We start from the raw sequence: 25,954 nt of genomic DNA, 5'->3' as shown, positions 1-25,954 counted from the left end.
TTTTATTATTTTTAAAGATTTTTTACATTCGTATGCATTAATATGCATGTTATCCATGCACTGGATTGAAGCATAGCGAAAGTGTTATTGATTGATTTCGAAAAAACACCATTTAATAACCTAGACCTTTTTAGCTGATTTTTAAACGCCAACCACCTATTTATACGTACAATATGCATCAAGCCGCAGAGACTTTTGATTATTCTAATTTTGGTTTCCTTTCTCCTTTCCTCCCAACATTCCATATACCACGCGTCTCTCTCTCTCTCTCTCTCTCTCTCCCTCTCTCTCTCTCTCTCTCATTGTACCTTCCTCTAGGTCGACCCACTGTATATTTACGGATCATTCCCCTCTCACTGGCCATCATCTGCACTGGATCAACACAATCTCCTTGCGTGCACGGACGCGCATCTAATAAAGAGAGAACACTCGAACAACGATCTCGTATACTCCATGAAACCCAAATAAAACGTGGACTGCTGCGCCGACCACGTGCTCCGTGCTGGCTCTCCCTCTTTCCGATATCGCAGACAGAGAAAACTAGCCATGTGCGAGAGAGTCTCGTCGAAGGCAGAGTGCGCGCGATACGCCGTTCACTCTTGTACACACTCGCTCACGCGCGGCTAAACTTAAACGTCGAACGCTGTGGACACAGTAGTTTTGTAGCCGCGCGCTGAGCAGCCGGTCGTCTCTTTGCTCGCGCGAGTGTGCCTTTCTCTCTGCGGCGGCGCAGATACGTATACTTGCACCTCTGTATAATAGAGACTCTGTGTGCGCGAGAACGCTGCATTGGCCCTGACTTTGGCGACCCCGGAGCATCGATCGACCGGCGGGCGCGCGAGCGAACGAACCAGCCACCCCCTGAAGAGCTACCCCCCAGCTCTCTAGCCTTGAACGGAGACGCGGACCAGCTGTGCGCACGCTCAACATGTCTTCCTCCAACAGCATGCCTTCCAGTGAGTTTTACGCTTAGTTTTTCTCTGCGTTTTTCTATTTCATTTAGGAAAGTGTGGGAAGATGTTTGTGTTTTCGTGCAACGCATTTTTTGGCAACGGGTTAGATGGCGTTGTGACGGGTTGTTGACTGTTGACGTGGGTGTCTTCGATTTTCGCTCTGAGATAAGGAAGTTGTTTGTGGCTTTTGACAATGGGATCGCGAGATTTTTTCGTTTTTTAAATGCGTGTGCTACACGATTAATTATTACTTTTATTCTACATGAATTATAATAGGTATTCATTTTAATCATATCTGGATTTGGCGTGACGCATCCGTTAGCGATAAGAATTTGATTTTGGTGTACTTTTATTGAGTTATTTATGGATTCTTGGTAACGGTGAAGTTTGATTAATTTATTATTCTATAATTCGCTTGCACATTATATGAACGATATTAAGTTTTTGTTGCTTCCTTCTGTATGGAGTATAGTTGCATTATATTTTTGTATCAAAATACGAAGTATTACCTTAAAAATCATCAGTAATTTTCACATAAATCCTGCTGAATCTGATAAAAGTTTCATATTACTGTGCCCCTTCGAGTTCAGATATTTTTTTATCGTGTCTGATCAATATCTAAGCTTGTTCAAACTCCAACTAATTAAATAAAAGTGGTCGATAGAAATAATAAAGTTCATACAGAAATAATTGATATTGTGGAATTCACTCTCGCGTGTTCTGATTCAATTTTCATACAATCATCTTTTAATTGATGTGCAGTGATGTAGCAACGACGAAATAACGTTCCTCGTTGTTATACTTCGTAATTAATGGCACGACAAACCTCATTATTAAAAGTACTGGCATTTTTTGTATGCCCTACCACACTTTGAGTTTTCGTTATCTGATGCGGTTAATGGTTTTAATAATTCGGAGAACTAGAAGTGATTTGAAATTCATGAATTAAACAATAAACAGAACACAAATGAAATTGAATACTTACAATTTCAATAATAATAATAATAATTTTAAAATTGTCTAGCTTTTTACACGTGTATTTATTGTTTTGTCATATGTTCTTTTTTTCATCAAAACTCACAAAAAGTTGACAGTTACTGAATCAAGAATTTACAAACAGTTGTGCCGATATCAATGAAAAAGTAAGCAATAATATTTCATCCATTCGGTTCGCATTATTTATTTTTTAAGGACGGAATTTTCATATTTGCCAGTATCAAACACAATCGTACTCTACAATAAAACCATTTACGGATAAATCATCAGGGACTCTAAGAATATACATGAATATAATTTTACTTATATAACAGCATATAATGAGCAAAAAAGTGCTTGAAAAGAAGTATATGTCAACTCATTATTTCCCTTGTTTCTTCTCGTGAATTTCTTAATACCTCTCATCAATATCCGCTGGGCGCGTTTATTATGATTCAAGAGAGAAAAAAGTCTTCTTGTTATTAGAAGTGAGAAACCACGGGGGCGAGCTAAGTACGAAAGCACGCAGAACGTTACACAATCTCACTACCCTGAGCTGCACCCACCCACTTACGCGTTACTACACTAGAGGCGAGACGAAAAATTTGTGCAATGCTATTTTCGAACTTTCAGTGAAAGACTGCACAGGACGTTAATGACTTGAAAGCACTCGGAAATAATGAGATTTTTTGACTGGGAATTTAACTCTATTAGAGAAGGAGTAGATATTTACGAGCCTAATTGAAAAGAAAACACGCTGGCTTTTTCTCTCTTCGCAAAAGCCGTCTTTTCTTTAGTTTTTAAAGCATGACTATTTTTGGATTTTTTTCTGGTGGATTATAAAAGAGATGTACCAGCATTACGTTGGACCTTTAGTAAAGTTAAATCACATAGTGAAAAAAAATTAGCAATGAAAAAATTACTGTAACAATGTATAGCACAACAGCAGTGTTGAAATTCCCTCTATCGATTTTCAATAATTATCAATATTTTAATTAAGTGTCTGATATTAATGATAAAGAATGTAACAATTTTATTAGCAATCTTGTTTGAACAAAACGCTATCTTTCATATCTTATTCTTTACTACTTGAGATAAGTTTTGTTCATTTTCATACTAATACATCCATTAAAAATTTTAGCTTAGCCAAGTAAAAATATGTAAACGCTTATCGCTATGTAAACAAATCACTCGAGATAAAAAAAATCGTGTCATCATGTACCAGAAATTTCAGAACAAACTTTGTAATCTAGACATTGAGATTACATTAGAAGCTGAACCAGGAAAGTGAGCTGATGTTTTTTGAGAGTTTATATTTTTTCGTTTGAAATACAAATTTTTAATAAAAGTTCATTATACTTTATAAATATATTCATCGAAATTAAGTAATAGGATTTGAAATAAAACCATCGTATATTATGACATTATAAATTGCATACAAACAATTTGATTGACTTGTGCAAAGCATGTAGATCATAGCAAATGTATATCATCTATCAAGTTTGTGATGCAACGATTATCAAAAAAATATTATTAAACGTTTGAATCGACCAGTTACAAAAGAACTTATAATTGCGTAACTCTTGCATTGAATCATTCTCTTGTATTTGGAGTATTGATTATAATGTGTAGACTTGAATTTGTACAAAACAAACTCTTATCGTAGATCCATCAAGTTATTTCTATCTCACATTATTTAGCGTCAGCAGGATAAAGATCGATTCTAAATTAATATTATTATTGTTGAGGTTAAAAAAGTGTTTTTACTTGTACATATTTTAGTGAGACGGTCGATCTCAAGGTTTTCTTGAACTCTGTTTCGTTTTCGCAAGTGAGAGCAGAGCCACGCTTGGAGAAATCGTACATGACAAGGTTGAACATCTAGTCGGTGAAAAATACGTCTGCATCTAGCATATTAATAAATTCAGTACGCACATTTGGATTTAAACTGCCTCATTGTTGACGCAAGTTAAAAATATAAATAGGTATTAATGTTTTAGAGCCAATGATGCTAGAGTAATTTACGTACTACGAATAAGTGTACTATGAGTGATCGGCAATTTTTAGTTATAAATAAAGTACGTTTCCTTTTTAACAGAGGAGAATTCCACTTGCATCGAAAGCGTAATGATAAGTATAATGAGATGAGGTTAAAATAACATTGGTTCAACCTTGCGAAACTTTGCAGTAATTATATGGATATCAGAAGCATAAAATCGTTAGATAAAAATGAAATCAGTGTAAACACATGGAAACTCTGGACCTAATTTAAATCTTTTGAAAGATATTTACTTACGCAGACAATTTTATAGTGACACGCGATATCACTTCGTATACGGATCATTTGCGAACTCGCAGCATGCAAAGATTAAACAGTTTTTGAACACGGATTATCAGAATGGTTAGATCCAGTGATCATTTTTCACGTGCAATCCTGCGTTGAATGACATTTCAAAGAGACAGGCAATATACGCAAATGAACCTTTCGAAATTTCAATAAAAATCGTTCAAAAATCATCGACCAAACGCTCGCTGTTCATCCAGCGGTGGTCGCTGATCATCAGGCAAAGCAGCACACGTACCATTAGCTACATAGAAATATCTTGGGGGCATCAGGTACCACCCACGAGCGCACTAGAATTTCAGCTCGCAATTTGGGCTTTTCTCCGAAAGCCGCCACACATATCCCCGGCGAGGCGTCTCCATCCGCGCGATATAATTGCATTCACGTTCAGAGCAGCCTGCATAGCAGCGCCACCGAGGCCTTTACCTCTGACCCCTTTGATTATGCATTCCATGAGTCCCGCGCCATATTCCCGGCAGCACGCAGCTTTGTTCAGCAGCAGCCCCTGAACGTCGCCGGTTTCTAATAACGAATTCACAGAGAGCTTCCAGAGGCATTATGAAAAAAATCCTGATATGACCTATCTCCCCCCCCCCCCTCTCTCTCTGTGCGAGTGGTGTCACCTAGAGTTTTTTTGTTACATTTAACGCGCTTTTTTTAGCGAGCACTAAGCCGAATCCCTAATTGCGAGAGTAGATCTATAACGACGTTCGCGTTTTGTAGAGTTTCAGTGACGCCGGGTTTATGTGCTTTTTTTTGTCTTTGTATCGAAAGCGACAAATGCGCCGACGGTTGGATAAAAAAATTAAGGGGGAGAAAAATGGTCGTGCGATGTCGGGTCGATTGTTTTATCAGCTCCTAAATGATGAGAAAAGTTGCACTCTTGTTGCTTCGGTCGTCACGCGACTTTATTCATTTTATTGGACGATCAATTTCGTCACGTGTGAGAGAGAAAGAGAGAGATCAATTGGGACGTGCTAAATTTGGGCTCTTGCATCAAGTCAATCAGAGTTTTTTCATTGATGGCTAGGCATATACATAATCGATAAATAGTTAACGCTTAAAAATTAAGAAATGAAACAAAATTTTATTTTGAATTTAAAAAATTGTAATGTGATCGTATATTGTTTACAGAAAAGTATAATTAGTGGCATTTATGTTGTTTCATGGTATTTGTGCCAAACAAAAAGTTGTAATCGATTTATCGGTTTTAGTAGGTCAGCAGCACGCCAATAACGGATGGCTCATTTTGTATAATGTAAACAGCGCACTTTCTGCACGTGTATTTTATATCTCCACTTTGATTTATTCAAGCTGGTGAATAATTTTCCTTGTATTAGCATAAAGGAAACACACTTTTACGCATAAACCAGCTTTTATGTCAAGTAATCATTCTCGTTTCTTGCGACTATTACTTTTATATACTATTGAACTTCTGAGTAAACAAAAATGTTCAATTTTGATCAATCCAGTATTAATAATGATGCGTCTTACTGCTAGTTAAGAAAATAATTACATAACAATAAATACTTTTCTTTTTCCGAGTAACTACGCATTTACCAGGAAAGTGTTTATTAGAAAAACAACCTTTAGAAATCTGCATCAATATATTGGGAAATGTTTTCCGCATCGCGTTATTGATAAAATAAATGACGAGTTTCATATTTCTGTTGCACTCTTATCGTATTTCTTCGTTTAGTATTTCCTTCAGAAGCGATGGGCATTTTCTATAAATATCTTTTAGCAAACAATGAAAACAAACAACTTCTTTTTTATGAATGAAGAAATACAAGATACGGTAGAATGTTTTATTGTCAACAGAGCCACTTTCTAGTCGATACTTAAATAAACATAATATGTATATAGATAATAGCTAATAATATAAATCTGAGCCAAGTTGCTATCGTCTGGTTATTTTCCTTCCTACCGTGCTTCGCAATAATTTCTCGCAGTATTTATGGACTCCCTATACCTATACGGTGATACTGGATGAGAGATCGCACGCTTTAATTGTTTTCTGCAATTACGAAGCATCGCAAGGCAGCCGGAGTGCCGTTATTACATGGTGCTACGTGAATGGAATATTAATTAGGTGTCTAGGATAATGAAAAAGAAAATAACTTACGGCAAATAGCGTAGAGTTTTGCACTTTAATCGATCGAACGCTTGAGGATAAGTGATGAGATAAATTGCGGTGTGAGTAATTCATATGATAAGTTTTATGTAAACTATTCAGATACAATACATTGTTTTATAATTTATTATTTTTAAATAAGAGAACCACTGTTTAATTATAAAAAGACTGGTTAGAAAATAATAACCAGAAAATCACACTGACGAATGACTTAATTCAGAAAGATAAACATAGACAGTTAAACCTATAAATAGGTCTGCTACAGATTTAAAAATAAACGCGACCACATCTATGAGGCTAGAAATTTCACGCGCAATGAATCTTCACGCAAAACGCAAAGGAATTATAAATAACATCGGCTCGATGTCATCGAACTTCTATACGCACAGCGAATTGGTGTAAAGTGGCCATTCATGAGCTTTCGAATAATTTTATCCGTATTTCAATCACGGTGAATTAACAGCTTTCAAAAATAGCACTGCATACCATTCGCGATCACTTCTTCATCATAATTTAATTGAGAGATGTTCGAACGCGCCTATTTATCCCAGTAATTTTGAATCGATATGTTGCTCCATATTATAACTGAATATAGATAAGAAAAAGGAAATCTCTAGTTTATAACCTACGCGCAAAGAGTTTTCAATGATAAAGAAAAACCTATACGAGAGTTTGAAGAAAACTTGTAATAATTTACGGAAAAAGTTTTCTCGAACACCCGCTAAACACTATACAAGTCTTCTATACTTTAATTATCGTGACGGTTACTTCTTACTCCGTAGATACATGCTAAACTAAATAAAAATAAAAATATTAATTACACACGTTTTTTAGCACAGAAAAAAAGCTATTTCTGGAAACTTTGTCCCCTAAGCTTTCTCACGTTGGCACAGGGAAGAATTTATGAAGACGTATCTTCAAGACATCTGAAATAGAAAACCGGTCGAGCCATTCTCTGCTAATATAAAAGAATTGGTCCGGAAATGTCATAGACGCAGGAGGTCGCGACGACGGCCTGGACTGCATAATGGTACACATTTCCTTCAACAGTTTCCTAATCGTAATAATCGACAGCATAACACATCGCAACTGACCGTCAGAAAACGCATGTGTTCCAATGTCAGGTCGTGACCCAGACAACAATGAACGAGCCACTAGTGGTCCAATTCAAGCGAACGCAGTTCATTCTATACCTCGATACAGGCGTCCGCGACCTTGTCTCGCTTCGCGAGGTAGAAACCACCGTCGCAAAGAGGAACAGCAAGCAAATTGGGATACAAACGCAGCTTCCGCGTCACGTTGCATCATTGCAGGGACAATTCGCGTGCGTACGCGTGGTGTTCATCCCGCGCAACAAGCGGATAACGCTTCTCTGTTTCTCTCTGTCTATATATCGACTAATTGCCGCGTAATCTCGCCGTCCGGCGTGCGCGCTCGAAATTAGCCGATTGCACCGATGCTCGGCAGATTAGAGCTTCATTTGGCGATGTGTACCATCGCGACATACATGTGAGCGCTCATTTATATGGTCACGTGAATCCAACGCGCGAGACAGCGGAAATGAGTTCACTCGCGGCAGGAGACGCGGCTTATGACTTCTTGCTCTTGAACGGGATGGCCAATTTGACGGTATGATGATGGCACGCGAAAATTATGCGGCAGTTGCGATGCTCGTTTCGGAAAATCGGGGAGATTCGCGTCATTTATATTGACAGCGAAGGCTGTGAGCGGTATGTTTCTGAAAGAAAATTGCGGAATGAGTAGATTCTAGCATTGGAGGTTTCTGCGAACGAGTTTATTGTTACTTTTCTCGAAAGAAGAGAACGTTTATTGTATAATTGATGAGCATTATCATTGCTTTATTCGTGTATTATTGTTGTTGTGAGCACGTAGTTGTTCCGAAGTATACATTCAATAATTTAATTTCAAAAATTAAAATCTAGTAGAATATATTGCTCTCAATATAGAAAATTTGTTCTCTAGCTGCCAATGGTTTTTTTTTCGCAGAAAAATATATAGGTATATAAAAAGACTTGTAAAACAAAATAAGAAGGAAACATATTTTTGGACCGTTGTAAATTTGATCTGGATTATTTCGTCGATGATCTCGACAACGCCAGACGCACTCGTGATATTTTTAGTTTCTTTAGTTTGTATCTAATAAAAAAAATGTGAAACCGCCTGACCAGCTTTCGATCTGATGGACAACTACGACTTTGAGCTTATACGTTTACACAAAATTAATTTTATTTTTTTCAAACTCTAACATAATCTAGTTTTTCACTCGCATTACTTGTTCTTATCAATCCAGGAACACTGACGCATGAATAATTACTTGGTTTTATTGTGATTTCTAATCGGTTTAGACATTAAATAAAATTGGTTTGTACATAAGATTTCCCGACTACGTACCTTTCAATAAACCATCTTATTTTGCAGTGTGCTCATCACGATTCTGTTATTTTCATAAATACTGTTTACGAGGAAAAAGTATAAAACCGTGTGATGATTTGAATATCGAATGGCGTGAATTACCAACTCATATCCACTGCGCTTAACTACTTGGTCATTGAATTTATTAACAATTGTAGCGACTGAGAAAATAGCTGTAATGCACATAAATTGTTTTTTTTGTGATTGGCACACGCCTCTGTTGTCAGTAGACTATTGCGTTATTACAAACGTGCACTTGTATGTCGACGTTCAGCTATGGATTCAAACAATTCTTCAGTTAATGAACATTCGATACGCGTTTCGATATTTTTTACAGTATTTGATTCGTAACTTGTTAACTATGTTTGGCACACGAGTTGTAGAATAATAAGTTTCTAATACACATATCAACGACAGTTTCGCAAAACCATGTAAGATGCAAGTATTCTTCTGTATGACGATCTCGAACTCGATGGTATCGAGTTGCCGGACTATAGCAAGCAGTTGCACGCAAGTCGGGGCAAAAATTGTATTCAAGGACTGCGAGAAGCCGGTCTGGTACGGGGAGAGGTTTCGATTAAATACGTACAAGGCACAGCGATAAAGCGAATGCGAGACCTGTTCTTCGTGAAGCTAAGTGGCAATAAGACTCGTAAATTGAAGACTTGATAATAATCCCGTTTTGGATTGAACTAAACTTGGATGGTGCGATAATTTAAGAGAATCAATTTACGCTTTTCCTTAAAAGCTTTTTTTTTTAATTGCTTCTCTATTCTCGTTAGTGCTTTGCACATGACATTTTCTTGTCAATCTATATAGGGTATGTGGATTCGCCGCATTTTCAAAATTATTGCTTGAATCGGGCTATAGTAAACATGTTTGTCTATATTTCTCTTGATGAAACTAGTTTTTATAGTTCGACGCTCTGTAGAAAAATAAGTTTATACTTTGCATGACAAGTGCCATAAATAGAGAAAAATAATGATTTGCCTTTATCATGAACTTGCATCAGTAGAGCCGGTTTTGAACGCTATAAGGAAGTGTATGATATTTGAAAAACTATCGATCCTCAGATACCTGGGTAAAATTCACCGCTTAATAGTGTTCAAACAATTAAAACATGATACAAATCCGTCGATGTGTATATTGTTATATCTGAAAAAACTTGGTAATCATATTTGTTTTTTGAATTAACCCGTTCCGCCCACCGTTAAAGTTTCCGTGTCTCTGGCCAGCGAAAATAGGTAGCGCAAGGTTGCTTTTCCATTTTCTCTTTTTGCTATCTCAGTGCTCACTGGGTATATAATACACTGATCATTGTATAATACATAAAGCGCACACCTATCTATCTGGTAGTAAAACCCGTGCTGAATTTTATGGCGCAGGACAAGACGAAATAAAAACTGAAAGTAGCAAAAAGAGAGAAGTTTGACAATGACAGTGACTGATACTGACGGCCGATTCGATCGCGTGGGGGGTAAGATAAGAACCAGCGTAGTGTGTCCAGATAAAACAGTCGTAACTTGTTTTATGCTTCAAAGAATCATAGGGTACGTGAAAGCAGAATTATCAACTAACTGCTGCAAGCCCCGTAGCCCGACATGGCGTGTGTTAATGAATTACATGATGATCGATGCTACTTACGTGTTAGTAATCAGCCTGCGCGTACTTATTACGGAGCAATTTCACTGTATCGTAAGCATAATACCTCCTTATCAATTTCTCTACCCTTTCCATAAAAAAAAGATGATGACCCCTACCACGCGATGAATAAAAAGAATTTCATCTTCTGCTTTAGCAGTAGTTAATTGTTTCACTAAATAATTCAAGAAAATAACGCTGAAAATATCTTCGCACTTAACAGATACTTTCTGATGCAACACCTTGCCTTCTTTCAATTTCTTAAGTGTAATTTTTGTAGCAAATATGTGTTTTTTGATGCTTTTATTAGCAGGTATAATTTTTTAGCATTTTAAATCTCGCAACAATTCAGAGATTCTTAGAAGCAGTTCACTCATATCTAAATACAATGCTAATCAGAATCTGTTTGAAGCATTTTATTTCTGGTGGTTATACTTATTGCGTCATCTGTCAATATTCAATTGCTTTTGCGGTAGATGGATAAGTTTTTATCATTTGCTAGTATAAGAAATTGTCCGTATGTGTGAATTAATAACCATTTAATCATTACCTATTCCTAACAGAACACTTACACGAACAAGAAAACATTTATTGTTAAAGATCTGATGATGTGAAACTGCAGCAGGTGACGCGTAAAAAATACACTATGACGAAAGCGAGTACCGTAACTAAATGCATTTCAGAGGAAAACCGCATCTTATCGGATGCATTTGCGTGTATCAATAGTGCAGTATCTATTATTTTATTCATAAAATCCTAACAAACTTCGTACACTATTTTTATCTTGAAATTAATTTGATTTTTGCACTTATGCAATTCTAAATTTTTAATGTTTATTCGGAATTGAAAATCCGTTAGCAAATCAGCCTTCACAATGTCAGTGCTCTTCTATTTATAGGAGCGCCTCTTGAATTTTATTCACAGCATCAAAACTCGATGCAAATTTAAATAATTTATCGAAGCTCAGGTTTTCACCTCACTAACTCATGAATAATTTTAGCTCAGATTCTTTGTCCTTCTTCTTCAGCATTCTATAATGTTTAATTGTTCAAACGATTCATGGGTTTATTCACTTCAGTACATCCACCTTGCAGTTTTTTTTATTTCTGATTAATTTGCAATCAGCTGATTTAAACGTAAATTGAGACAGAAATATTAGTGTTTCAAAACTCACATTATATATTTCAAAAACAATGAGTGTATCATAATAATTCAAGTTTAATCAAATAAAAATATAATTTTTAAAATTTTCGTCCTCACAACGCTGCTCCGACTCACTAAAAATTCCTTGACATTATATACAAAGAACCGAGAAAAAAGCAAAAACACAAAGCATTCTCAAAAGACCGAAATAAGGGTAAAGAGAAGTCAAAAGTCAAGGGGTTCAGCCGGCCATACTTACAGTTGAGTTCAGAAACTCGGTCGCGCCTGCCGCAGGAAAGTATCGAGGAAAAAGACGTGGAATGATGGAAATAAGAAAAACTATTTTCGCATCGTCGAAATTCATTCGCGACCGCGCTGCCTATTCGCGCGTCTTTCGCAGTCCTCCAGTTGGATATTCTTCCCTCTCCCTTTTATTTCCGCTTCACAAAGTGAAAGAAGTTTTATATCCCCGTCTCTTTCTTTCCTCGGAGAAGACCTGTGGTTGTGTTTTTGGACCAACATTGCGCAATCGTTTCTTCTCCTTCGTTCGGATGTATGTGAGCATATAAGCGTCCCTCGCGGCGCTGCGACAACTTTTATTTTCCGTTCTCCAGCTGCTGGTTCCCCGAGCGCCCAGACTCGCGCTCGTTTATATATATTTTCATGATTCCGCGCAAGCTCTTCAAGGCTTTCAAGTTGTGCTTTCCTTTTTTCCCTTTTTACGATGCTTCAATTGATTCTGCGCAGAGAAAGTTGCATTATGTTTACGTGGCTGCGTCCTTGCGATAAATGCATCGGTTAAAAATGAAGTTTTAAAATATATATTGAGTCTCTATATTACCAAAGTTTTTTTTTGGTTATGTGTGATTAGCTAGAGTATTTAGCTAACTAGAGGACTCGATTTTCGATTAAAGGAAACACGGTGTATACAGCGGGGGGAATATTCTACAGAAATAAATTTTAAATTATTTGAATGGAATTGCAATGGAAATTCAAGTATTCAGCACCATTTTTAACGAATCGTATCTCCTACACTTATCCCCTAATAGGACCTTTAAAAAAACTTTTTATAATTTGGTTTTTATAAATATAACAATGTAGCAACGTAATGTTTGCTTTGTCAAAGCAAAAATGGTTTTATTTGGATTATGATAGAAGTGTTTTTTTTGTTACAGAATTCAGGCGCATCGTTAAAGATGTCTCCTTCAAGGGGCTCGCCGTAGCGGCACTGGCTGAAATGTTAGGAACTGCCACGTTACTCTTTTTAGGATGTATGGGTGGCATTGCAGGATTCACAGGCTCGAATCCACCTCATCTACAAATCACGTTAAACTTCGGTTTAGCAGTTATGATAGTCATCCAAGTGCGTAATTGTTGAAATTATATTGCAAATATTAATTACAATAATATATATATATATTGTATTTATTAAGCATAAATACTCCATTTGAGATCTATTTTTCATAATTAGAGTGTTAATAATAGTATCAATTTTATATTTTCGCTGTCGTTTTACTGTTCTGCGATATGACATGACGCAACGGATTAATTTCAATCAAAGCTATACTTTGATACAATTCTCTATTTCAACTAAGACTATCAGTTTATTTTGGCTTAAAATACAAAATTTAATTAAATGGCACAGTTTATATCAAATGTTTTTCCACATTCAAACATCTGTTTGCATCTATTCTTTTCAGTGTTTCGGTCATATCAGTGAGGCGCACGTGAACCCAGCGATGACAGTTGGTGCTGTGGTGCTCGGAAAAAAAACCATTCGAGTAGCCGCTGCGTACTTCGTTGCGCAAGTTATTGGTTCCTTACTTGGTTTCAGCTTACTTAAGGTCAGTATCTAGACCCATGCTATTTTTTAATTATTCAAAAGACTTTAATATAATATGGTACGGCTATCAGGTTTGAATTTATTTGTTGCTAAAAATACGTAAACCACTTCGAAGAGCCTATGTTATTTAATTTAGGTTTTAAATGAACATAATCCTGTTACTTTATTTATTCATCAAGATTTCTAAATGCTTTTTTTTACAGTATGTTATTAAAAAATCTATGAGAATTGGAATTCTTTCATGTGTTTGTTGCACAATAAATGAAACGAACTGCTTTAACACATTCTTATATAAATAGACATAAATCTTGATAATAATGTCTGCCGTGTAAATGTCGAAGACTCGATAAAAATGAGTGGATTCTCCAGAACGTTATTATTCGATCATTTTACTCACAGTTCATAATAAATACTGTTATCAAGTGTTTATTTTGCGATTATATATTTATAAATCGAGAACAACTGCAGTCGAAAGGATAAAACACTGAATTATCATGTCCGCTGCTGAATGAAAAAAAAACGTATACGCCGCCGTTCTGTGAGACATCAGCTGATACGCGCTGGTGTGCGCCTCGTGCGACCTGATTGCGACATCGATTACGCATATTAATTAAAAAGTTTCGTTGAAACCAGCGGGATTTACTGCAAGGAAAACATTGCTCCACGACTCGCGACCCCTGACGCTCGAATTCTCAAGTGGAATTTTCCTGATAACCGTCTGTATTCGATACATGGCGCCTCGAGTAGACATAATCGCTGATACATTATCGTTATGCGAGTGCTATGTCTTGCGCAAATGGAAGCATCGTATGTATATTATGTGCTTGATACGTATGCTGATTTAACAATTTTTCAGATTTCCGATAATATACGTTCTCGGCGTCTGCACTATTTTCAGTAGCGATTGCCTTTGCGTCATTGAGCTTTTCCTGATATGTTAAAGAAGAGCAAAGATCGTGATCGCGCGGCTTATTGTTCGAGCGTTCGAATAGATTTTATGACTACCAAGATGATTTATGGCCTATACGCGTAATAAATAAATTGGTCGCAATGTTGATCCGCCATATAAGGTGTCACAATAACACTCTGCTGAAGGTAGACGAAACTTACTTGCCAGGCATTTGTTGCTGATTACTGTGTCGTAATGTTTCTTATATCAGATGTTGTAAATTACAGTTCACCGAAAGATCATACTTATGACGCTAGTCCGATTATTATAGTTTTTATTTACAATTTAATACTTGATTTTGAAACGATGTTGCATGTTGTCCAGTGTAAAAGAAATATTTATGAAGAATTCACTATCGGGGTGAATAAGGAGTCTTATCGGCGACCTCGGCGGTAACCTTTTCCTTCGAAGAGATTGTGTAAAAAGGGGTCACAAAAAATGCTAGCATTAACTGTTCTATCTCGTACGAAGACGTTTACAGATTTATAGTAGTATACATAGATCAACTATGCCAAGGAACGTGGAGGCTCGTCGCCTTATTACCACGCCCACTTTATGTAACATTTTGTTTCAATACCAAACATGCCATAACTAAGGAGCTTCAAATATTTTCAAATTTAGTCATAATATTGGCGATGATAATTGATTATGTAAAATAGACTAGGTCTAGAGTGGCAAATGAGTCAAAGATGTATTTAAATTTTAATTTAATTTGTGGCTTTTAAACTCGTAGGAACAGGAATACTCATTAACATATTTTGTTTCGAAAGCTCGTTTTTGACGTATAATTAAAATGTCGTTTACCTTAACGAAGCATATTCTTCTACGTCATAAATTTTCTTTGTTTACATAACTAATTGTTAAATCTATACTATTGCTGGTAGATTTTAAGTATAGACAACTTTTGTAAATATTTCATTTATTTTTAATAAGCTTTCGGTTGACAACAATGGAAAACTTACTAGTAGAAGCATTATATATTTACTTTTCGTCATTAAGCTCATCATATCACTAAGAGAACAACTGTAGGAAGTCTGAGATTACAAATTAAGTATTACAAATTAAGATTTTGACCGTCTGTACAACCAACTACACAAATACTTTCTATGTTAACAGGTGATAACTCCTCAAGCTATTAGTTTTACTGCTGCAAATGTTTCGGCCGACACATTCTGCGTGACAACTCCACACAAGGATCTTCACGTAATTCAGGCCCTTCTGATGGAGGGTGTTGCGACGGCTATTCTGATGCTGATAGCCTGTGCAGTGTGGGACTCGCGAAACGCCAAAAACACTGACTCGGTGGCTATTAAGTTCGGCTTGGGCGTCACTGCACTAGCCACCTCGGTCGGGCCATACACCGGTTGCAGTATGAACCCTGTGAGGTCGCTAGCCCCTGCAGTCTGGAATAATAACTACACAGATCATTGGATCTACTGGTTCGGGCCGCTCGGAGGTGCTCTGCTTGCTTCGCTCGCCTACAAAGCGGTCTTCTCGCCAAAGGAAGACGATGACGATGAGACTACTATCCCCGAGAACATAGCTCTCAATAGCATTGACTCACACAAGCCCGAGGTAAGCAATTGTTCAAAGCAACTTTGCTTGGATCATTTTGCATAACAACTTTGTTTTGATGGTTTTTTAACGCATCTTTTACTAACGCTTGTTCATATCGTGGGTCTCTATTGACAATGATTTAGTTTTTAAACTATTTAAAGGTAGTATTTTCAATGAAACATTTAGTTAGAGATATTTTCTCTAATAATAATGACTACATTTGCAAGCATACTAACATTCTCAACTTTGTTACGTAAAAAAATGTGACGTACAGAATGAAATACGTAATTTTATAACTCGACAAAAGAAGAATTTTCAAGACTTTATTAACAGACATACTGTTTAATCAAAACATTATCAATGATAAATCTTTTGGCATCATTCTTGATCACGGATTACCTTAGACTAAGTCGAAGTATATCACTGCATAGGATAATAAAAGTTATCTGCAGTATCTTAAAGCCACAAGTTCTTGGAAATTGAAGGTTTTATCGCATATCTTTCCCTGGTAGAAATCGATATAAGTTTAAAGCTACAACATACCACGTATTACTAGAGATGGGCGAAAAATAGGTCCATTTTTCGACCAGCGATGAAACGCTTTTTTGGACATTTTTTACGCATTTATTGGAGTAAGAATAGAGTCATACCGTATTACAAGGAATTTTCAAGCTTGTAAAAATAGATTTCATTGACTAAAGCAAAGCACAGGTGATAGCTAGTTGATGGCTACGAAAGTACTACGTAAAATAAGTCGGGTCAAAAAAGTGAAAAAATAAGAAAATAACGAATATCTTCGTATGTCGTGCTTGTATAACTCTAATTGACTGTTAATTGTGTAAACCGTTTGGAAATCGATTAAAATCCGTAAGCCTCTTTGAAATTAGTGTACGACACAAGGAATAATATCAATACGAAAGATTTAAGGTTATGTTCATTCCAACAAATGCTCAAGAAATGGGAGAAAAAGCGTTTCATCATAAGCTATGACTAGGCTATTTCTCATAGTCATTTCATAATTTACAGCCCATTTTAAATTTTCGAATTTCTACCAGGGTTGTAATAATATTTAATTAAGATATTTCTCCTTCCTACGTGCATGTAAGAATTTATATTTTACCATGTATCTATTGGCATTCAATATTCTGCAGACCTAAGTAATTAGTTCGTCTTAAAGACATACGTGGATTTTGGATGCGAATAGACGCAGTGTATTTTTTAATGCAAATTCGGAGGAACCGATGTATAGTACGAATATTATCTTCCTTTGAAAAGCGGGAATGCTTGCTTGAAGGCAACACGATGCCACTCGAGCGATTGTATCAAAGGCTTGGAAAGTGAATGGGATATTATTCGTAGAGGATACATCAGCTGCAAATGTACGCGAATATTCAGGGTCATCGAGATAATTATTTTTGAACGTGTACGATTCTCTAAAAAATAAGCGTTAAAAAATATTTTTATCGCCATTTTATATTTGCATAATATTACTAACATTTTGAGCTAACATCAACTTGAGATTTGAATTTTTATAAATACATAGTTATGAAATTCAATCTGCATAAATTCTAAAAGGAGTTTAAAAAAAAAGATTTTTTTGATAGTGAATATAAATATTTTTTACATTAGTATTCTATACTAAATAAGCGTGACCTTTTTGTTTCCTGAATCCTTGATTCTTCTGACCTATTACCGAAGAACTGTTTGTCTTACATTACGTGAAATGAGAAAATGATCATGCAACGTTCAAATCAAGGTTCTGTTTATCTTTGAATATCAACGTGCGTTTTCTGTAGTAAGAATTTAATTATGCGTGTTTAACAGTCAAGGTCAGTAATGAATCTGTAAATGCATCAAGTACGATTGAAAATTATTTAAGACATTTTGTTATGATACACCGGAAAGTAAGGCTCATGTTAGCCTAGATTATTTGCACATTAGTTTGTCCCTTCTTGTACATACAATAATATCCCTTAATCCTATCTTCTGTAGTGCATAATATATAGTAGAGTTTATAATTTATCTCCCTATTTCGCATTTTTTATTGTTTGCTTCATTACCGGTACTGTGTAATAGTACTGCATAACCGGTACAATACGTGAATTACGCTTTGTTGAAATTTTATGGTATAACAGCGTTAGTGATTTTGGTGTTTGTGAATTGGTGTAAGTAAGAATAGATTTTGAAAAGTAGAATTTTAAGATTATTCTATTCACGTATTAATATTAATTTAGATGAGGAGCTTACTTTCTGATTGCTCCGACTAGTTTGCTGTTGTGATTATTTCGCGAAGTTAACAACCATGGCTTCCAAAGAAATGAGCATCCACATCTAGTGAAATTTCAACGTTCTTTGCTGTAGAAGGAGTAGAAACCCCAGTTATTCAGTAACTGCTCAACTTACAACATACAAGTTCCAAAAAGAAAAATACATGAAAGAAAGAAACGAAGTTCCCGATTATCTCATGCAAATACAACGCTGTATCAACGGAACTATACAAACACTCTATAGTCCATACCAAATTAGAAGATGATGCAACAAAAAATCCAGAAATGCTTTGGAGTTAACTTTCTTAATATAAATGCTCGAAACAAACTTCAACGCAGAGCCTCATAGTTACAGAATTTGTACTTCACCAATTTCACACAAAACCATAAGCATAATCAAAAACTCAAGTAGAACGGAAAAGGATGAAGTCCTATGATTTATGCAAGACTGCGCATCACATCTCACAAAAACAAACACAATACATTTTTTACTAAAGGAAACGAAATATATAATGTTATGATGCTTTTTTATTCATAGGTTTGATGCGTATGTAAACACTGTATTATTACGTAAATATCAAACGTATTATTATAGTTTGTTCGACCTAACGCGAACCAAGTGGTCCGCCTCAATATAAATTAGTAGACAGACTTGTTAATGACATGAATTCGCGCGATGTCAAACTATACACATACACATTTTTTATAACTACACAAATGAAAGGCTATATATGTGGCAAAATAGTTCTACACAAGTATATAAAAATGTAAATAATTGTAACAAATATTGTAAAAAAAATGTAAAAGTCATACGTTGCTAATACTAATCAGAAGCGATACGACATAAAAATGAATAAATTAGAAAAAAAGTAGTACTTATTATTTTATGTAAATTATTTAAGGCAACAATAATACACGGAAAAAAGTGAGCCTGGGGAGACACCGGCACTTGTGCAGAACCAGGAAAGCTGAATAATGCCGATACAGCGCATATGCGTGCCATTAGGGCACACAATCGTGCCGAATGAGAACGGTCTGAGCGAAGCCGATGCAGCACAGATTCGGTGCTGTTTTGGCACCAGTTCTTGCGCTACCTCGTTCGCAGCGCGCTCTCTCCGAAGCATGCGCGCGCATAGTGTCACAGAAGCATTTTTCCACTCGGTTAGGCGTGTATAGAGGCTCAACAGATGTAAAACAAATTAGAGAATGTATATAGTCATGTTTTAACAAGCGGACGTTACTACTCAGTCATCTAAAAATTTCAAGCATGAAAATCTGCATGTATTTATGTACGAATAATATATAAAAGTAGTTATGCATGATCTCAATGCTTTACAATTAGTCTCATGCGATGATCAGTGCAATGGCGCATAACATTAAGCGCATGAAAGTATAGGTAATATAATATTTTAATCAAACCACTGAAAAATTAATCTTTCCAAAAAGTTGTTTTTTTAAAATAACTAATTGTGTAAAAATTAAAGATACCTGTAAATATAATAAGATTTTGTAAGGTATAACAATGGACTTTTTTGTTATTATTGCTCGATAAAATTTTACTATTTTTACATAATTTGACTTATATTAACAAAACTTATACTGTCAATACATGCTTTTACAAATCATATACATAGTCATTGAACATAACGATGCTGCATTTAACTTTTACTACATACATCTAGTAAGCGTAATTTTTATTATAAGCAGAATATATTTACTAAGCGAAGCGAGACAATATTTTTTGCCTATCTTAGACATCCCAGCTTTTAAAGGTTAAGGTTGCCATTGCTTTACACCTTAATGAATGTTAAAAATACACATTTGTTTTAATTGTAATAGCATAATATAATAATAATAATAATTTTAGCTGTAAAAGAAGTTTTTCAATAACAAACATTTTACTAATTTTAAATTCATATTTTTATGTTACAGCATATCTGATTTTCGTTAATCGGAACAAAACTAAAAACTGATGGTGTTAATCTACCATTGCCTGATGTAAAAACAAATTGTCAACGAAAACTTCACGATAAACAGAACTGGAAAGATAAAGAAAAAGAAAAGGACTTACTGGATAGCGCCCAATCAAAAGGATATTCCCGGTGCGTTGATGTGCCAAGTGTACTTCCAGCAGTACGCAACAATTGAAAAATAGGATTACGTATCGCTACGACAAGTCAATTACGAGGGACTAGTTTAGACTGATAAATAAATAAAATACAATCTAATGTGTATTTTTGTGGCACAGACAAAGTGAAAATATGGCAGTCTATTTTGGAAATCGTATTGGAATATACACTTTTTTATGAAAAATAGTAGACTATCTTTGAGAACCCCTGGTAGAAAGGACCCTAAGAACTGGCCATTTATTAGGTAGTTACTAGGTTAAATCTTAAGAACTGGCCAGTTACTAACCTGTTCTTAGACTCATTTCTACCAGGGGCGTAATTTAAGATTTAGCATTCGCGGAGTATAGATATTCCATTATCTAAAATGTATATAACAATTCAGGCTTTTAGTAAAAATATCAGAAACGTTTTCAGATTAAGAGCAAAAAAGCAAAGATTATTTTCTTTTATAAAAACTGCTAATTTGAATCATTGAAATATTTACACGTTCAAAGTGCAAACTTAATATGTATGCAACGATATTTAATACAAAATTACTTCTTCAAAACGTTTAGTCGAACTAGTATAATGTACGTATCAAACACATTTGCATAAATATTTATAAAATACGCATGTTTCCATAAATTATGAGAGATCCTATGTACCTTAGATAACAAATAGCTATGAATCTAATTTTGAAACAATATAATTTATAGTGTTTTAAGTTTTGAGTGAGTACCTTATATTTTATATATAACATATATTTATTGTAAAATTTTTGTGTGCATATGTTATCCAAATGAAAACAGATTTATTCCTGTTATATTTCGCAATCTACAATACGTAAACATATTCATGCTTTTTTTGACGCCATACTTCTTAACATATTTATGCATTCTTAAAACAATATAGTAATCAAAATTAATGTTAATTAGACATTGTAAGAACCACAATGATGAATACAAACTTATAAGAATGAAAAATTATGAACAAACATGCAGATAAGGTAGTAACTAGTAGGTAAAATTAAGTTGTGTCCTTTTTTATTATTATATTGTTTGCTTTATACTATACGATACCTAGCAAGCAGATGAAAATTATGGTTAAATATTTTACACAAAAGACTTCTTCAAAATAAGTTGCTTCCACAAAGGCATTTAAATTCCAGTGCTATTTTCCTTCTGATTAATTGTGAATAAGCAAACATCAAATGTATGTAAATAGTATACTTCCTAGTAACATTTTATTAATAAAATCTTCTCTATAAAATATACTCAATAGTAAAAAATACTAGAAATAACACAATTATAATATGTTCAATTGAGCAATCAGTTGTTAAAATGACATAATATTAAAAAGCAATAATAATATTGTAATTTCTAGATGTACTATTTATTTTTACAAATTGTTACGTAAAATTGCGCCTGGGACATACGAACCGATCTACTTTGCTCTCCTCTAGTGTTTTGCACTATCTAGTACAATTTGAAGTCATAACATCGTAATGTTCATTGATGTACACATTACAATCGTATGGTTCAATATGTGAACGAGTGGTTTCTGCATTTAAGCGCGACAAACATATCGCAGTCGAGTTTCGAGATAAAATGCTATTTTCATGTACTTCTTGTAAAATTCCATTGTAAATAGAAGTGTGTGTGTGTGTGTGAAATTGTACATGAAACAAACATTTATTTTGATAAACTTTTTATGGCGCTACAAATACTTGAATAAAAGAAATGGAATGCATAGAACAGAGGCTTATTTTTATTGTTTGCATGCAGTGTGGGACATTCGAAAACAGCGTCTCATTCTAAGAAACCCTCAGTCCCACTCCCAAGCCTCCGCAATGGTTGAATTTCAACTCAATTATTCAGAACGTTCTCCAAGACGAATAAAACACCAAACAAACCGAATTTCCGAATGGAAGCGTGAACAGAGCTCGACTCGCAGCTAAGGGAGATGGAAGTTGCCCTCTACACCGGAGGGCGCGCTCAGCGAGGATGCAGAGCTTGCAGAGCGAAGCCTTCGCTCTTGCGCCACAGCCCGAAAAAGGTTATACGACAGGTCTCGTTAACTCTCGCGATGAAAACATCAAGGTAGACTAAAAGCACTAAAGCCTCTCCGTCCCTCGCGCCTACTTTCCGCGGAACCACTTTGCTAAGCCTCGGCGACGAGAGGAGGCGACAGCCCACCCTCCGGTATTAGATTTATGATAGCATGCTCCTCGATAAGTATCTGTCGGAGGCCTCGTGTCGCCATGGCTCTTGCGGTACATTAACTGCAGTGTATCCGCAATCTCTGCGGCAATTTCCGATCCACTTACGCGACGCGCGCGCTCGCGCAGCGTTCTTTTCGAAGTAAAGAAGGAGCGGGATGTACGCTGCTGCTACTTCGCTCATTTACTATTCGCGTATATAGGTATATATAAGAGACTCGGCAGTGGAAGGCTGCGGGACGAGGTTGCGATTATCCGGTGGATTTAACGCGCTTTTTCGAAACTCTGGATTTCCCACGGTAACCATTTTCCGGTGCGCTCTCATTGCTCACTTTTACGATTGTTCGCTCCAGGAAATATACGTATGCTTTATGTCGCTGTGAAGCTTTTTAACGAATGACTAATTTTATCGAGAATCGTGGACAGAAAAAAAGGGAACGGATATAAGAGATTGCGAGTTGCGAGAATGCACGATGTGAAGCGAAATTTATTACCCATAATATAGTTTCATAAAATTTGTACCGATCTTATTTGAATACAATGGTCACTTGTATTTCATACGAAAATGTTTATGGATTGGTGAAGCATAATTAAATACATTCACTATCTCTCCATCTGCTATGTCAAGATTCCATTTGAATTCACTTTAAAAAACCTACTGCTATAACAAATGAATAATTATAAAAAAGCTATAACCCTAACGCGTTCTCTCATAATTGAAATTTCTTATTGAAATAGACGTACTGCAGGAATATGAATTAAAACTTCACTCCATGGATACGATGGTCGTACTTTTCGTCGTAGATCACACCTCCTCAATCACAGCGATTCCTCAGTCTCTCTATCTCTCTCTCTCCTCTCACTAGCCCGTCTCTCAACTTGTACGGCAGACACCACTATACGGAGGGTGGAGTCATTCGCATTGCATATTCTCGCTCAGAAGCGTACGTACAGCTGACGTCGATGCTAACGGAAGTCGAAGGTGATCGAAATCCGGACGAGCGAAACCACCGCTTACACAGCATATCCATCTTGCATGTTGGGGATATCAGGAAACTGGACGTGGTTATGGATAGACCGGCAGCGGTGCCTATCCCCGCGAGAATCCGCAAAATCGAGACTGCCCCTCCTTTTCTATATTCGCGTACAGTCGTTCTCTCGGCTTGCAAGGAAATCGACCGGGTTTCCCTCTGTAAGACAGGCGATGCACGAATTGGTGTAACGTGTACTGTACACGTTGTTCGAGCGCGCGGTTGAACGCGCTCACGCCCCGCGATGCGCACTCAGAACGACTGAACTGCAAAGAGGGCTGCGCTACCAACGGGGCTTGTAAGACGGATAGCTCGGAGCAAGAAATCTTGACTGTCGATGTTTATGTAATTTAATTTAGGAGCTGGCGTTTATCACGGGTAGGTGCGCTTCCTTCGGATTTTCAAATTGGAGGTGCTTCAGCTAGGATTGTCTTAACAATCGCATTGTGCATCGGTTTATTCATAGCAGAGACTTTCTTCTAATTGTATACTGCACGCCTTGCATTTAAGACTGACGTAATTTGGAGCTTCATTGAATATCAAAGCTTTAATTAAGTAAAATGCAGCCGAGTTATAATGCAGTGTTGACATTATTTGTCGACCAAGCGTTCATAACTCGTTTATTTTAATCTGATTGTGTTCACGGTCACGGAGAACAGCAAAATACTGCATGTAATAAAATCAATAGAATGTAACATAATAAAATATATAATCAAAACATTATATCAATACCCGTGAGTACAATTATTCAATGCTTTTCACTGCAAAATACGATCCTGAAAATATTATTAAATCCATCAGCAAACGCAATGATCAAAAGTGTGCATATTTCCTCGCAAAAAACCGCATATCCCGCCATCGCAAACACGCGAAAAATCTGCGCTCCATTTTTTGTCTTTCAGCATCGATCATGCACTGTTTGCTATTAAACTCTGGTGCTGTTTTCCGGTCGGACATCCGTTCGCGCGGCGCGACGCAAACACTCTGGCGCGCGAGGCTTTTTTCCGCGATTTCCGCTTGTCACAGCGAGTTTGCCTCGTTTTCCCAGTATTCGCTCTTCGAAATGAAAATGTATAGCAGGTCACACGGATGCACACACACACATACACAAACGCGAGTATGTACACAGTGCTCTCCAATATCTTGGGGAATATAGCGCAAGGCAACAGTGACAGATGCGCGCCCCGAGCGCCGAGACGTCACATCAGCTTATCCGTCGGTAGGCGCACCTTTGCTATTTTCGTGTTTTAGGCCGCTGTAACGGAGAACTTGTCTGCGATGTGAGTTTAAACTTGTTTTGATTGCGGAGTGTTCCACGTTCTCTTGGATGTCGTATGGAAAAATGTGTCTTTCTTGTATGTTATAAAGAAAAGAAAATTAATTCCAGAAATAAATTGTTGATGTAATTCCACTTATAAGGACAACGCGTACTGTAATGCACTTTTACTGATATGTACTTGAAGTTATGATTAATGAAGTGTTTTATGGATGAATTTTTCTGAAAATTAATTTTTATTCCTTTATTGCATATACTGCAATTGTGCAAGAATAAATTATGAATAAATAGTAGACAAGGTGCACATTTTGCTTCCTTCTAGAGGAAGCTTTGTAAAATTTTGAACTTTGTCAAAACTTCTAGAAAATACTTTTTGGTATGTTAGAAGTTCAAATTAAGTGTGTTTAGAAAATGTCCGTATGAATGTGTGTGTGTATGTGTATACCGTAATATTTCTGGAACTACTCCGTCAATATCAATTAAATTTGACATACATATATATTTTTGGATTCTGAATTCGGGAAAATCGCGAAGCTATGCAAGGCGAACAAAACGCTTCGCGTTTTGCGTGTAAGGCGCGACCGCTAACGCTCGCGCATCGAGCGAGCGTCAGGCAATCAATTAAATCTTTTGGGCCAGATAGGGCGTGTCACACCGAAATTGTTATTCAATTATATGCACCAAAAATCGTTTCTCGGATTGTTGTTTATGTATAAAAAATATTTGTCACGGTAAAAAGTTTTTTTAAAATATCTACAACTTTTACATTTAAGGTTTTTATGTATAATGTATAGCCTGAAAGTTTTATGATGAATACTGGTTTATTGCTATAAAAAAATAGATTTTTGCCTGTTAACTCGAATTAAAAGCATTTTCAGGCTTAAGTGTAAATAGGAAAAAGTTGTATTTCTTCAAGATTTACAACTTTTCTTTAAGACTTTTTTTTTGTAGAATTCATAGAATTCGGGTTAGAGCCAAAAAACCGTTTTTAGCGATTTCTGGATGTGACCGCATTCTACGTATGCATGCAGGATCGAGCCCAAAATAAATTTGGCACTTCACTAAGATAAGATATCGATCAC

The 25,954-nt window shown here is 36.1% G+C and overlaps 1 protein-coding gene across 5 annotated transcripts; it reads left to right on the top strand.

The window, feature by feature from the left end:
- LOC100116866 (aquaporin AQPAn.G) lies at window positions 1-22,101 on the top strand. Of its 5 annotated transcripts, none has more exons than XM_001601203.6 (5): window positions 1-956; window positions 12,799-12,986; window positions 13,324-13,467; window positions 15,532-15,990; window positions 20,172-22,101. In XM_001601203.6, the coding sequence occupies exons 1-5, from the start codon at window positions 929-931 to the stop codon at window positions 20,178-20,180; spliced, it is 828 nt and encodes a 275-aa protein (XP_001601253.2). In that variant the 5' UTR covers window positions 1-928; the 3' UTR covers window positions 20,181-22,101. The 5 variants fall into 5 exon arrangements, with proteins under 5 accessions (XP_001601253.2, XP_031789555.1, XP_032452019.1 ...); XM_031933695.2 differs by lacking the exon at window positions 20,172-22,101 and adding an exon at window positions 18,207-19,114; XM_032596128.1 differs by having other exon boundaries at window positions 933-1,229.
- The last annotated feature ends 3,853 nt before the right edge of the window (window positions 22,102-25,954 follow it).

Source organism: Nasonia vitripennis, chromosome 1 (assembly GCF_009193385.2).
Source record: "Nasonia vitripennis strain AsymCx chromosome 1, Nvit_psr_1.1, whole genome shotgun sequence".
NCBI classification, from domain to species: Eukaryota; Metazoa; Arthropoda; class Insecta; order Hymenoptera; family Pteromalidae; genus Nasonia; species Nasonia vitripennis.
The sequence above is the reverse complement of the archived record's forward strand: the minus strand, read 5'-3'. Positions and strand labels throughout refer to the sequence as shown.

Bases quoted from the DNA above. Each gene is read 5' to 3' on its own strand.
- LOC100116866 (XM_031933695.2), top strand. From the start codon at position 929: ATGTCTTCCTCCAACAGCATGCCTTCCA. The intron at 957-12,798 runs GTGAGTTTTACG...TTTTTGTTACAG, and splicing joins CTCCAACAGCATGCCTTCCA to AATTCAGGCGCATCGTTAAA. The intron at 12,987-13,323 runs GTGCGTAATTGT...TATTCTTTTCAG, and splicing joins CAGTTATGATAGTCATCCAA to TGTTTCGGTCATATCAGTGA.